The sequence below is a fragment of the Enoplosus armatus genome, chromosome 2 (genome assembly GCF_043641665.1).
Source record: "Enoplosus armatus isolate fEnoArm2 chromosome 2, fEnoArm2.hap1, whole genome shotgun sequence".
NCBI classification, from domain to species: Eukaryota; Metazoa; Chordata; class Actinopteri; order Centrarchiformes; family Enoplosidae; genus Enoplosus; species Enoplosus armatus.
The window spans coordinates 13,540,936-13,554,926 of NC_092181.1; the positions used below are offsets into that span (position 1 = coordinate 13,540,936).

At 40.9% G+C, this 13,991-nt stretch overlaps 1 protein-coding gene across 1 annotated transcript; it reads right to left on the minus strand.

The window, feature by feature from the left end:
- Window positions 1-434: 434 nt before the first annotated feature.
- lyl1 (LYL1 basic helix-loop-helix family member) lies at window positions 435-6,669 on the minus strand. The gene is made up of 4 exons (XM_070919268.1): window positions 6,649-6,669; window positions 4,056-5,454; window positions 2,441-2,538; window positions 435-1,701 (listed from the first exon to the last, which is right to left on the minus strand). The coding sequence occupies exons 2-4, from the start codon at window positions 4,793-4,795 to the stop codon at window positions 1,163-1,165; spliced, it is 1,377 nt and encodes a 458-aa protein (XP_070775369.1). The 5' UTR covers window positions 4,796-5,454; window positions 6,649-6,669; the 3' UTR covers window positions 435-1,162.
- Between the last annotated feature and the right edge of the window lie 7,322 nt (window positions 6,670-13,991).

A 13,991-nucleotide genomic window follows, 5' to 3' on the forward strand; every position in this document is an offset into this window, starting at 1 on the left:
TGCGATTGTCACAGTAAGTTCTGTTCAGCTTCAGGGTCTCACATCAGTCACTATTTTAACTGGTGATGTTTATGGCTCTCTTGTTAAAAGTACCATTATTAATCTGTCACTCTGGTGAACAGCACAAACAAATGGAGTTTGGCTCTTCAGGCCAAACTGTATAAAATGTGGTGACAAGTTAGTTGTGATGATCTACGAACATATGGACACATGACTGATCTATATTTTCTTTCATATCCCTGACCCAGTGCATTTATACATTTATCAACTGATGGTGATTGTGATCATTTCACACTGAGATTACTACTTGCTGAACACTTTCAGGATACACAAATGTTCCATAGACCTTTGACAAACACAGCAAAACATCTGGATGTGTTGAGAAATTGTGCTGACAAAGAGCAGTCTTTGGAGCGCAAGAAGAGGATGTCAAATAAGGAACAGCAAACTAAAACACACTTTATTTCTGTCTGGTACAAGTGTGTCACAATGTCAGGGTGCGACCATCGAGCCCGCTTCTCTGGCAATAAGAACAGCAGCAACATTAAAAACTGCAATTTCTATTCATGAATGCATGTCATGCACTTCTCAGCACAACAGAGTATGTGGCTCTCTCCGTCGCCATAACTCTACTGGGGCAATGCTGGTTATTTACAAGTAAATTTCATTTAGACTGGAACAAAAAGAATCTGGTTTTAACCCCCTTGTGAGATATTCAGCATGTTTATGGGTCCACAGCGGAGAGATTCAAGATCCTGAATTTCTTGACTGAGAAAGGATTATTACATTTTGTTAGTAACACATAGAAATAAGCTTTTTGTTGCAACACAAATCCAGTCTGAGATGATCTAATTAGATTTCCAGGATCCTGTTTTGCATAATTCATCCACGTTATGGATCCATGTTGTTTGACATTGAGGTGTAATGTTTGACAAAGGAACACTGTGACCTTATTTGGATATAAAACATGTACGAGTCTGTTCTGCTTCATGCCTCTCAACTTGCCCCAGAGCGCAGTTCAAACTACAAAATACCACCAAAAACGCTTACTGATTCACACTACTTTTGCTATCTGGCGATGATTGTGTGTCCTGTCCTGTCTGTCACTGTGACATTTAAAGTCCTTGTGGCTGCACACCTTTTTGTCTTCTGTCTTTTGGTGTCACCGCTCATCATTTGTGGCTGCCACCATCCTTATCTGACCCTCGACCTTTCCCAGAATGCCATGGGTCACCAAAGAGGTCTTAGCCCCAAAGCTTTCCTCACTGTCCGTGTCGCCATAGCAACTGGACGTTGCTGGGGAGGCCAGAGCAATGACTGAGTCCGTTGAGTCTCTGTCTCTGCGCACTGTCGCCAAGGCGGGATGGGCTGAGGATGGCGGGGCGCCGTGGGACGGAGGAGTGTCGCACTGAAAAAGAGGGTTCCGTTTATTAACGTCCAACCCAGCCGTGGTGCTCCCGTCCTCAGCTTCATCCTCCGCTGAGTCCCCGCTCTTGTCCTGTGCCTGATCATTGAGCAGGGTGACCAAGAAGTTGATGTACTTCACAGCCAGACGGAGGATTTCATTCTTGCTGAGCTTCTTGTCTGGTGGGTGTGTGGGGATGAGTTTTCTCAGCTCAGAGAAAGCCCCGTTCACATTCTGCTGTCGCCAGCGCTCACGGCTGTTGGTGAAGACGCGGCGAGCGATTTTCTGAGGAGGGCCTGTTAGACATAAACACACACATAAACACTGTCTAAGTGTGCATGGCCTTGAAGGATATAAGAAGAAGTTGTTTTATATTCTTCTTATTGTCAACAAATCCCATAAAAGAGACCAAAACCAACAATGAAATGATAAAGTCTGATACAGTTCATTTCTCTGTGACATAGAACTCAGCTCACGTCAATGAGCTACATCGTTGCACTGGGACATATTTATTCATTACAATAAACATGTCCCAGTGTACTGTAGTGCACTGTAGTTTATTTTGAATCCCACATACATGTCTTACTGCTGTAAAACCTCAGTAGAGCCCCAAACGTGTATTAATCCACTGCTGAAAATAGTCCCTCAACAAATGCACTTTTTACTCCTGTTTGAGTAACATTTGCTAAAAACTACAGTGCCCTGCTGTTTTAGGGAACTATTTAAAAATTTTTTAATATGTATCTATCTATTTTTAACATTTATGTCTACAGTAAGACCCACTCTGTTTGGGGCTGAAAGCCACAGACAGGGCAAGGAAGTAGGAAAGTATTGAGACAGACTATCACACTGTAGATATTGCTCTGTTCAAATGACTTGTTGACAATAAGAAAAATGCAGAATATCGGCAACCTTATCCTTTCAATAATTAATATATTAACCTTCATTCTCCATGCTATTTCATGAATACAATTTCAACACACAAACATTCACATACACTAACTATGGCTGTATCAATCAATGTATCAAACTCACATTCGTTGATCTCCATCTCAAAGTGTGACGAGGGTCTTCTCTTGATCCGGCTGTTGTTGATAACACTGTAGTTTCCTCCTGAGGGACCCAGGTAAGAGCTAGAGATAAAAACACAGCAAAATGTGTGAACATGTGACATTTTTTTAACTTCATTCACGTCAACCTAGAAGATAAAATGCAGCTAAATATAAAAAAAAACAGTTTACAAACATGTTTGATCGTTGCAGCAGCAGAGAGTGGGCTGAGAAATCAAGAAAATGGTGGAAGCCATTAACTGAGGTGTGATTATGTTGGTGGCGTTGATTGAGTGTGCATGCAGAGTTTTAGCCCAGTCTCATTAAGTCTGGTTACTAGCTGATTCTACTTCAGGGGGATGAAATAGATCAATGCTTCCTGCTACAAAGAAGACCAGAGAGAAGTGAGGAGAGGGAATCTTATTCCCAGACCTCCATGACAGATGGTGAAACCATAGATGTAGTCACTGAAAAAAAGTCCTACTTTTTACATAGCTGATGTTCCTCTGTCACAGAAAGAAACTGAGTGGAAAATCCTTTTTGGAGTAGAGAATAATGAACAGTAGGAGGGCTTTGATAACGTCTGCAAATAAGTGCCTTTCTTCATGAGTGTAAGCTAAGAGTTGCCAACTCCACGAGCCCAAAAAGAGCTTCAAGAGTTGTGTTTTGTTGCCTTTTGTCAGTTCAACAACTAAATTTAGCTGCAATTAAAACAAATAATTTTAATACCATTAAATTACATTTAATACCAAATATTTTTGGTATTAAATGCACACAAAAAACATCCCATGATGCAACTCGTGTTCAGAAGCCAAATGTTCTGGTGAGTAAATTTAGCGTGAGAAATGTGAGGTCCCTTCATAACAGCACACATCCTGCTGTCAATTTGGCATAACCGTGCAGCGTAGCCGCTATTAATCTCAATGGGAAGTCATGAAATCCCTGCAGTTGAGGTTTCATACGAAACAGAAACTTGCCATAGTTACCAATGAAGCAGCTTCATCCTTACTAGTAACATCTCAGGAAAGCGTATTGTGGTATTTTATAGTTAAGAGTTCCACATCTGTTTGCATGCGTGGTGAAAAGGAGGCGAATGAGGATGTGGCATTTATTTGTCTTTTATTTGATATAATGATGTTCCATAGAGGATTATAATACTTTCCATAATCCAGACAAACAGATTAAAATGCAACCTCCAGAATTATTTAAGTGGTAATTAAACAGATATTCAACCAACAAGATTATCTAAAACACAGTCATGCTCATCATTTGGATACTGGATAACACTATTAGTACTGTTTGCTGTGTGTATGCTGTGATTCCCAACTTTGGGGTCGGGACCCCTGAAAGGGTTAGATAAACAATCAATATTTATCAACAATAAAAAATTAGGAGTTGCAAGATGATTGACAGGATAAGTAAAACGTAAAAAAAAACACATTACATTGATTGTTTTCTGGCTTTTCACCACTCTTCTCTTTGCCTTTTTTTTCTTGAGGAATAGACAGCTTTACCTCTTTAGGTCCCAAAACATTATTCAAATGAAACAAAGGTTGGAAACCACAGTGCTTACGGATGAATCCAAATAAGCCAAATCTCACCTGGTGAAGAAGGGGTGTGCAGGCAGGTACTGCTGGGGCAGCAGGGGTCCTGGGGAGGGAGCTGAAGGCCCCCCAGAACCTACAGATGGTACAGAAGCTCCAGGGCTGGCCACAGGCAAACAGCGGCGGAGGTCCCCATGGGGCCCATGTAGGAGATTGGGAATTGGGTGGAGGGCAGTCAAAGGGGTTTTCGAGAGTGGGAGAGGTGGTTTGCTGTGGCCGAGGCTGATGACTGGAATGTGTGGCGGAAGAGGAGAGGATGATGAGGGTGAAGGGAAGGGCGTAGTGGAGGCTGGAGGTGGTAGAGGGCACGGGGAGGTCTTGGCTGGTGCCGGGAGGAGCGGAGGTGGAGAGGAAAGAGTTGGGGATCCGTTGGCAGAAGCAACATGGGCTGTGGTGGTCGTTGATCCTCCTCGCTTCTCCTCCTCCTCTTCCTCGGTCTCCATGATGATGGGCTCAGGTGCAGCAGCTGTATCTGCGAGGCGACTGGTTAACGCCGTCGTCGTGGCAATGGGGGACGGAATCAAGCCAGCAGTGGGGACATCCGTGTGCCCTGTCTTGTTAGCAGGATGCGGGCTGCTGATGGCATCAGAGGATGCTAAAGTCTTGTTCTGGAGGGGACTGTGCTGCTCTACGGAGGCACAGGACGGGGAGGAGGCAGAAGAAGAGGAAGAGGAGGAGGAGCGAGGTAGGTCGGCTGGTGAGGCAGGTGGGCCAGTGGGGTTCATCTTCTCCATCATGGTGGTGAAGTCTCTGGGGGGGATTCCCTGTCAGTGCCAAGCTCCTGTTCCTCTCAGCTGCCCAGCGTGTGTGCTGGGAGTGTGTGTCAGTGTGTCTTATCCCAGTGGTGTCTTTATATGTGTGTGAGAGTAACCAACATGTTCATGCGAACCACCTGCAGCTTGTCCTACTGAGCCCTTTAAACCTCTCCTCACCGAGTGTGTGTCTTTTCCATATAGGCGACTTATAACCCTTTACTTCCTCTTCCTTTGCTCCGCTTACCCTGCGGATTATGCAATATTTTGCTGCTCTACCTCACTAAAGATGCAGATTTTCCTCTATTCATCCCCTCTCTACGACGAAGAAGGTGCCACTGAAACAAACATTTTCATCTGTGTGTGTTGCAGTCCTTGCAGTCTTTAATGGACGACTATTTCTGTGGTATTGTCTCTGGGTGCAGCGCGGAGCCGGGGTGGTTGTTGCGGTCTGATTTGAAGTTGATTTTTCTTACAGCACATCCTGGGCAGCAGTTTCTGGGTTTTTGGACGAGTCTCTGTTGGCTTCTCTTAATGAATCTGTCCGTCTGTCTGTCTGTGTGTATTTTGAGGATGTGAGTCAAAATCCTTTTAAGCATTCAGAACGTCCCACACCGCTGAAGATTGGATTGATATCAAAGAGTCTGTTGAACAAAAGAAAAAGAAAAACAAACGCACTCAGGATATATATTTGGTGTGTATTTCGTAAAAGGAATAACGTGAAAATGCGCTCAAAGGTCAAATTTTGCAGCAGCAGCAGCAGCAGCACAAGAGCTTGTACTAAAATGTAATGAGTAGTTGTTGTTTGTGGTTTCCTCAGTGGAAGCTGATCTACAGTTTGAAATCTGTGTTCAATTAATGGAAATTTACAGATTCATCTCGTACTACAGCCCTGATGGGATGTTAAAATGCTGGACATCAAGTGAATTCACCGTTATACTTGTAGAAGGGAGACATTTGTTTTCACTCTGCTCTGCTCTGCGTAACACTCTTAAGATTTCTCAGGTTTTGCAATCGCATTTGTTCCTGTTTTGTCTTTTCTAGTGGTCATGACTTTATTTTGGACAGTTCCCTCTTTCACAATGATGTATGGACGACACTCGCAGGTAGTCTTTTTTTTTATCATCTAACATAAAAATATCTTGGGAAGAAGATCCTTCAGAGAAGCTTCAAAGAAATAGATTTACAGATGAATATTTAAAAGGTAGCTGACTACCCATATATTTCATTAAAGTATAGATGATATAACATTTGATTTTTAGTCAAGCCAATATTCTCTGGCACAATGAGCTGTGGAGTAGTATGTATCAATTCCTCAAATTAAATATCTTTATCAATTATGATTAACCTTTATGCTACCAGTATTACATTAAAATACATTTTGTTAAAATAGCTTAATTTCATTGCTCCTGACTTTGTATTTGTTCTTTCTGTTGAATCCATTTTTATGTTTTTGTAAATTATTGTCCAATGTAGCCAAATGCACAATATGTTGTGTATTTACTGTAAATACTGTAAGTACTGTAAATAAAACAAATATAATTCAGCGTTTAACAGAACAATTTGTAAGTTAATACATTAAATTGACATCCAACAAATCATCTGACATGACTTGATATTGAATTTCTACCTTCATCTATTTCCAACTAAATTCTTTGTATTCATTTAGCGAACAGAAACTAGACTATTTTTCAAAAATAATGCTAAATACTGTATATGACATTTGACAGAATTACAGAATAATTTTGTTGTTATTATTATTTATAATAAATGCAAACCACTCATGTACTGCAGACTGCATTAAAAAATGAAATAAAACATAGTAAGTAAGTACTCACAGATACATTATGACATCCAGCGTGGCTCGTCTGTCTGTCATGCAAAAGCCGTCAGAGTTCAAGTGATCTGTGAACGCACATGGTGTATCTCCTCAGTGTCTAACCTCTTCCTCCTCCTCCTCCTCCTCCTCAGGTCGCACACACTCCACAGCAGCCTGTCAGTGTCTGTCTGTCACTCTCTGAGGTCAGAATTAGAGCCAAACTGTCTTAACACTCCTCAAACCCATTTGAATCTCCTTGAAAATGAGTAATTACATATAGAAAAATAAAAAAAATGTCCCAAATATTCACAAAGAGATGAAGTCAGAATGAGACCGAATGACAGTCCAAATGTACTTATTTGTTTTTTTGTTGTGAAGTTGCTCCTCTGAACGAAGAAACACTCAAAGCGTGGAGATGGATGGTCCCCCCTGTCCGATTGTCCTTCTCACCTCTCTCTCTCTCTCTCTCTCTCTCTCTCTCTCTCTCTTTCACTGTCCTGTCTATCTCGTCCTTCTCTCACTCTCTTCGCCAAGAAGACACAATGCTCTCGTTGGTTGCCAGTCGGAGAGCTCTGGTACTGGCAAATGTGAGGTGGGAGACAGAAAGAGAGAGAGAGAAGGGAGAGAGAGAAGGGAGAGAGAGAGGGAGCCATGTTGCAAGGAGAGTTTTCCGCTCCCTGCTGGACAAGAGGATGTGCTAGTACAATATGGTGGCTGCTGATAAGAGACTCAAAAGCTGCCTGTGGCCTGTAGATAAGGAACCTCCACCACCCCTCCTCCCCCTCCACCACCAATACCTACACACACACACACACACACACACACACACACTTTTACATCTGTAACTCACACACACGAGCAGGTTCACGCCTACATGCATGTGCGCACACACACATTACACTAGACTGGTCAGTCCGAGACTTTGAAGGGACCTGGACTGTTTCCAAGAAAATATCCACATCTGCACTTATATGGCAATATCATAAACATTGTACACTCATGCACATTACTTATTCATACACACACATAGAGTGGATGTTCATACATAGATGGGGAATCACTTTATCTATCTTAAAATGTTTGCTATTAATGGTCATTTTTACATCTTGACAATTAATTCCTTTTGATAATGTATTTGTAGCAACATTATAAAAACACATATGATCTTTTAAAGGAGGTGAGCAGAGATGAAATGCAAAGAGCTTTTCTTTCACTAAAGTTGTCTTATCACCCAGCTTTCAAATGTGAGGTTTTTCTTATCTATGACTGTAAACTAAATCTATTCAGGTTTTGGATTGCCTGAATTTCTGACATTTTAAAGGCTGAACAATGAATAATCAAGAAAATAATCTGCAGATTAATCGAAAATTAAAATAATTGTTAGTTGCAGCCCTAAATTCCACTATATATGTGCGTAACAGCATTGAACAAACACAAAAGATCTCTACTTATTGGACTCGAGGCAGATTTGGGGATTTATGACGTCAGAGCGCACCTGTGTCACTGATGACCAACACACAAGTCGTCATCGTGGTAACTTTCCTCTCCAAGAGCTCCCAAACTTCCTTCCTAAATCTCTCTCTCTCCTCTGTGCTCACCCATTCCTGTCCCCTCCGTCCCAAAGTCTCTCTCTCTCTCTCTTACCAGTCTCTCTCTCTCTGTCTCTGTGTCTCTCTCTGTCACCCGTCTCTCTCTCAACCTCAGGGTCAACACCTCTTTTACGTTCCCTCAGTCATTTCCTTCTTAGACAGACTGAAACACAAACATTATAAAGGCTTTACAGTTACGTGACCTTCGAGGTCCTGGGAAAGAAAGCAGTTTGCTGAGGAACTGACCAACAAATCTGTCACCACCTTCATCATCCTCATCATCATCACCATCATTGTTATTCTTTTTTTCATTGTAGCCATCAATAGCATCATCATCATCATCATAATTCTAAAGAATAATTGACCTGGGGTCTGAATATGCTGAAATAACAATAGTCTAAGTGCAATCCGAGCGCAGACAGTATCATCTATTGGTGTCACACTCCTGTGCGTCCGGCAGCTGTGGTTCCAGTCGATCGCACTCTGTGAGCCAGAATAACGTTGTAGTGGCACCGCCGTTCCTGCAGATGCTGCATGAATTTGCCTGCAACATATAAAAAGCTACACAAGGGACAGAGAGAAATCCTTAAGGGATTAACTGTCCCTGCGCTTTATACGCTCCTGTTTAAAGTGATACATTTTAATGTTGTCACATGGCTGTATTGTCAGAGCAGTTTTTTTGGCTCTTTAAAGGTTTCTATTTTGTGCCTGTTGCTTTTTGGGGTTCATTCAAAATATAAAGGTTCATTCTAAATATATAGAAAAAATGCCTTTAAATGTCTTTAGTTCACTGACTATTTATAATGATATGTGGCTTTATATACTGCTATGAAATCTAATAACGAATAAAAATAAATACAAAGTCAAGAGAGAATGATTGAAATGGGCCTTTAACTGTTTCGGTCCAAATATTTTTTAAGGGAAAAGGGACAAAAACTTGTTGGATAAAGCACTTGATATGTAAACAGAATGCTTTATAGTTTTATTTCCTGCATTTTTTCTATTATTTGTATTGTATCTATTTTATCATTTTTATTCATATTTTCCAACTGATTTACAATGTCAAAGATAGAACTAAAATAAAAACAAGTTGAGAGAAAAGCAATTTACATGTAAATAGACTGTGTTACAGTTTTGGTTTTACATTCTTCTGCTGTATTTTTGTGTTTGAATAATGACTATTACATTATAATATTTTAAGTGATTTTCACTCACTGAATATTTATAAGTTTTTTATAGGCACCTGTGTCATTTTTGTCTTGTGTTTTGAGTTCCTGACAGCTTCATGAATTGTCCAATTTAAAAAATGAGCTGAGTTTGTGCTGGAAAAAAGCGATACTATGAATGTGCGTTAAAGATGGTTTATTAGGAGCTAAACGAAGACAAAAATAACCAAAAATTAACCAAACTGAGCCTGGACTCCAAAGGTTTTGAGAATGCAGTTTTAGTTGAAAAAGTTTCTTAATTGCTTTAACTTTGTGAAGAAGCTCTTGGTGGCAGTCTGGTTTGTAAACCAGATGAAACCCTGTGAGCCAGCCATGTGTTGGGTTTCCCCCATCTTAAAGAAAAAGCATGACTTCTCAGACACAGTTGTCCGGGCAGCTCTCTCAAAAGAGGAAAGACACAGCAGACAAATAGTTGACTCTCTCATTTCAGGCCCCGTGTGAACACTCAAACTGTAGATGGGGAATAATAATAGAAACAAACGATAACAGACAGCTTCCGCTTTTCCCTTGAGTGAGGAAGAAATCAAGAGATGATTGTTTTAATCTCAGAGCTGCGCTGTCACGCCCTCCTCCTGGCTACCTCAAAATACCCAGCTCAATAAATGGAGTATTGATGGGCGAGCCTTTGTGCCTGAGAGAAGTGTGTGTGTGTGTGTGTGTGTGTGTGTGTGTGTGTGTGTGAGCGTGAAAGCCAGTGTCAGGCTATTTGTTAAAATACCCTGGAGACTTCAGTAAAAATAAAGGTAAATGTAAAGCTTCTTTCACTTTGTGTGTGTGTGTGTGTGTGTGTGTGTGTGTGAACATTTGTTACTTGTATTGTGGGGACATAAGTCTGTTTACACATTGGGGGGACTCGCCTTTCTTTTGGGGACAAAACACAAGTCGCCATAATGTAAATCATTACATTTTAGGCTGAAGACTTGGTCTAAGGTTTTAGGGTTTGGCAAGTAGTGGTAATGGTTGATGTATTCTGAACTGATGGAAACACGACTGTGTGTATGTGTGTGTGTGTGTGCACCTGTAGAAACAACATCTATCTTCTTGCTGGGCCAGTAAGCACATGTGGGTGCGGAGTGGAAAATGAAAACCTTGTGGCCTATTCGTGGCCAAACAAACTACCAGCTGTTAAATTATAGTCCAAGAACCAAATTGAATGTGACATTAACAAATAAAAGCTTGTGTCCCACAGTTACAAACATACTGCACCTTTTTCTTACACAGAATTAGTCCGTCGATGGCCTTTAAAATGCTTTTAAAGCCAGAATATATAACCAATGCTGAACAGTAGCCAAATCCTTGAGTCAGTTGCTTTAAAGACATCATCATTAGGATGACCTGACTGACTGACAAAGAAACGTCAGTTACACAACAATGTGCATCTAAAGTTAGCCAACATTAGCCACCATAAGCTAGGCCTACTGGTCATACCAGACCAAAGATGGCCGTAGCGGCAAAACCCCTAATAGAGTTGATTTGAGCAAAGCTGCATTTTGTTCCTTATGAAAACTTTTTCTTTTATACTTTCCGTTTTCAAAAGAAACATTGTGCTATTTCTATTTTAACGTCTCACTTTAAAGATTAAGGATAAAGAATAAAATCATTAAAACACACATTTAGCAATTTTCAAAGCAATATTGTTAGGAAAAATCTATATTTCACTCTCACAGAAAAGTGTGAGTCATAAAAGTCATACGAACATACACTGAGGATATGCACACACATGCACATGCCCAAGAAAACACACACACACTCCCCAAAGTGGGCTCCATGGCCACGTTTCCTCCACACCATGTAAACACTATTGTGTGCCGGGTGATAGGGATCGCTGGAACCTAATTGTTTGAGGCAATATTCGCAGTGCATTTCATGGAGAAAGTGACAAACAATGCTGCGAGCGCTGGCCGGGACAGACGCTCTCTCTCCATTTCTGCTGCGACAGATGTCGACTCTGTTTATTTTTCCTGATTGTCCTGGAGACCGGCCATCCCACTACAGAAAACGACAACAAGAAGAGTTTCAGCTTATGTCAGAGATTCAGGACAAAACATGAGCGTGTGTTTACACTGCCAGCCTCGGATCTGATCTTACCCACCTGAATTAACACAACATAGAGCTGATCCACCTCATCAGGACTCAGCAGGTGTTTGATTAAACTACAGGTGTCAAAAGGAGAATGTTGAAATATTATTAACACAATACACATGAGAATGCAGATATATTTTTAAAGCCTTTGTAAGATATTTAAATAGTAGATCAGAGTCTTGCAGATGAAAAAGACTGAAGTTTTGTATAAGAGAATTAAGAAAAAACAACCTGTATGCATCTGTTCAAATAAATAAAGAAAAAGTTGAGTTCAGATTATTGTGTGTAAAAAAAGCTTACATATCTACATGATTGTAGCAATATTTTCACCCCATAAGTATGTTTTATCAGAAATTATAATAGAAGATCAGTGTTGACTGGTGGACTATTGAGGAACAATCCACATACTTGTGCATAAATTCAAATAGATAAACACACATTTAAAACTCCATAGTTTTAGCATTGCACTCCTGTAACCTGGTCAGACTCATGATGGACAGTTTAAAAGAAAGGATCAAAAATCGATGCAGCAGAACCAGAAATATTGTCTTTCTTTTGTCACATTCCAATTCCCTGTCAAAACCTGCCACCTACATTACCCACAATGCAATTCAACAGTCCACAGTTCAGTCGCAGATTCAGCGAATGTACTTTCTTCACATATGGAGCAGTACCCCCCAGTAACACCTGTAAACAGACTTTGATGTGTAAAATCAGCGGAGTTCCCCTTTGAAAGAAGTGATCATTCGTGAGTCGAGTGTGTCCGCTTCATCTCAACACATCAAACACAGATTTTTAAGTTCATCCTCATTACTGCCCTGTAACATCAAGGCCTCAAACTTTGTAGATTTCTTCCCAACAAGAATGAACTTCAGAAATAGGATTAGAAAGGGCCTAGGAGAAAGCTTTATTTTTATCTCCTCGCTGTATAAAGTCCATGGTGATCCTGATCACTATAACGGCACCTCGCACAGTGTCAGCCACATGTCGACGGTCACACATTGCTCCGTTCCCAGGATGCACCTGGCCAGGGGCGAGCGAGCGGACGTGGGGGACAGCTGTTTCCTGTGCACACTTCCTGGTTTGGCAGAGCGGGGGGGGGTTAGTACGGGGAGAGGGGTAGGCGAAGGGGTGGATTAGGGTGTTTAATGAGGCCTTTTCCAAACAGGATATATCTGCCACAGCCACAGGTGTGAGGGTACCAACGCTCCTCATCCTCATATATACATAATTTCTTTGAAAAAGAAATCAAAGACAATACTGATCAGAAGAGAGGGTTTGGTTGAGGGATGATGGAGGGAAGTAGAAAGCAGGATAAGTAGACAGTGTGTCTGAGGCTTAGGAAGAGAAGTGTATAGAGGAAAAGGAAAGGAAGGTTGGATGTTGCATCGACGGAGGAGAAAGGGCTCCTTTATTGTCTCCTGTCTCAGAATAGACTCACTCAGCTGGGAGGGAGAGAGTGGCTAATCAGAGCATAATGGGTTCAATCAATCGTTTCCTTGATTGCACACATACTGTACGTTCAACGTCAACAGCTGAACAGGAGCCAGGAAAGCGGCACAGCACCGTGTTTTCATGAGGTACTCAAATCAGGAGTGTAAAATATACCAACCTGTGATGAGGAGTCATTGCTGCTGTATAAACGGCACCATACTATGTTTTTACCAAAAAACACTTTGACTTTTGATATTTTTGCTGAAGGTGTTGAAAAGACGACTGTTTTAACGTCAGAAGTTTCGTAGAATGCTGAGATGAAACCGCTAACTTGCTAACATTTTATGGTTATTTTGAAGATCTCCAGTTCAGATAAACATATGAAGTCTTTTCTATTCATTTTTTGAACACAGAAAAGGACGTCAACACGTTCTCTCATCAGACATTTGTACCGAGGTCAAATGTTTGTTCTTATCAATAAGAATAAGTAAATAAAATACAATATATCTATTTTTGAAACACTTGTGAAACATCAATTAACAAAACCATTACTTAAATAATTAAAATGGAGTCTGAAAGGAAATATAAAGCTTATACGTCCAATTGATATAATTAGTCAAAACGTTATTTACTGTCTATCTCATTTTATTTTCCACTCCCAGTTTGATCAATTATCCATTTCTTGTTTCTCCCATTGGACATTTGCGAGTAATAGTGAAATCATATGCCCAATTATAGAAATATGTAGCGTAGATTTCCATTTGTCTGCATTTTATTATTATTCAGGACGACAATTTTAGCAGTAAGTGTCATCAGTGTGGAAAGGCAGAAGAGATTAGCGGAGGAAAAGATGACGCAGTCAAGAGCCAGCCCAGTTACTCGCACTGGGAGGACTGGTCTGACTGGTTTGACCCTTCAGTCTGACCTTTGACCCTGAAGCGTCATCACCTGCGCTGGATTACGTGCAGAACTTTACGAGTGCACTGTGCACTTTTCAAACAGCACCACATGCATCCACTTCCGCTTCTGGC

Bases quoted from the DNA above. Each gene is read 5' to 3' on its own strand.
- lyl1 (XM_070919268.1), bottom strand. From the start codon at position 4,795: ATGATGGAGAAGATGAACCCCACTGGCCCACCTGCCTCACCAGCCGAC. The intron at 2,539-4,055 runs GTGAGATTTGGC...TTTTATCTCTAG, and splicing joins GCACACCCCTTCTTCACCAG to CTCTTACCTGGGTCCCTCAG. The intron at 1,702-2,440 runs GTGAGTTTGATA...TATGTCTAACAG, and splicing joins TGAGATGGAGATCAACGAAT to GCCCTCCTCAGAAAATCGCT.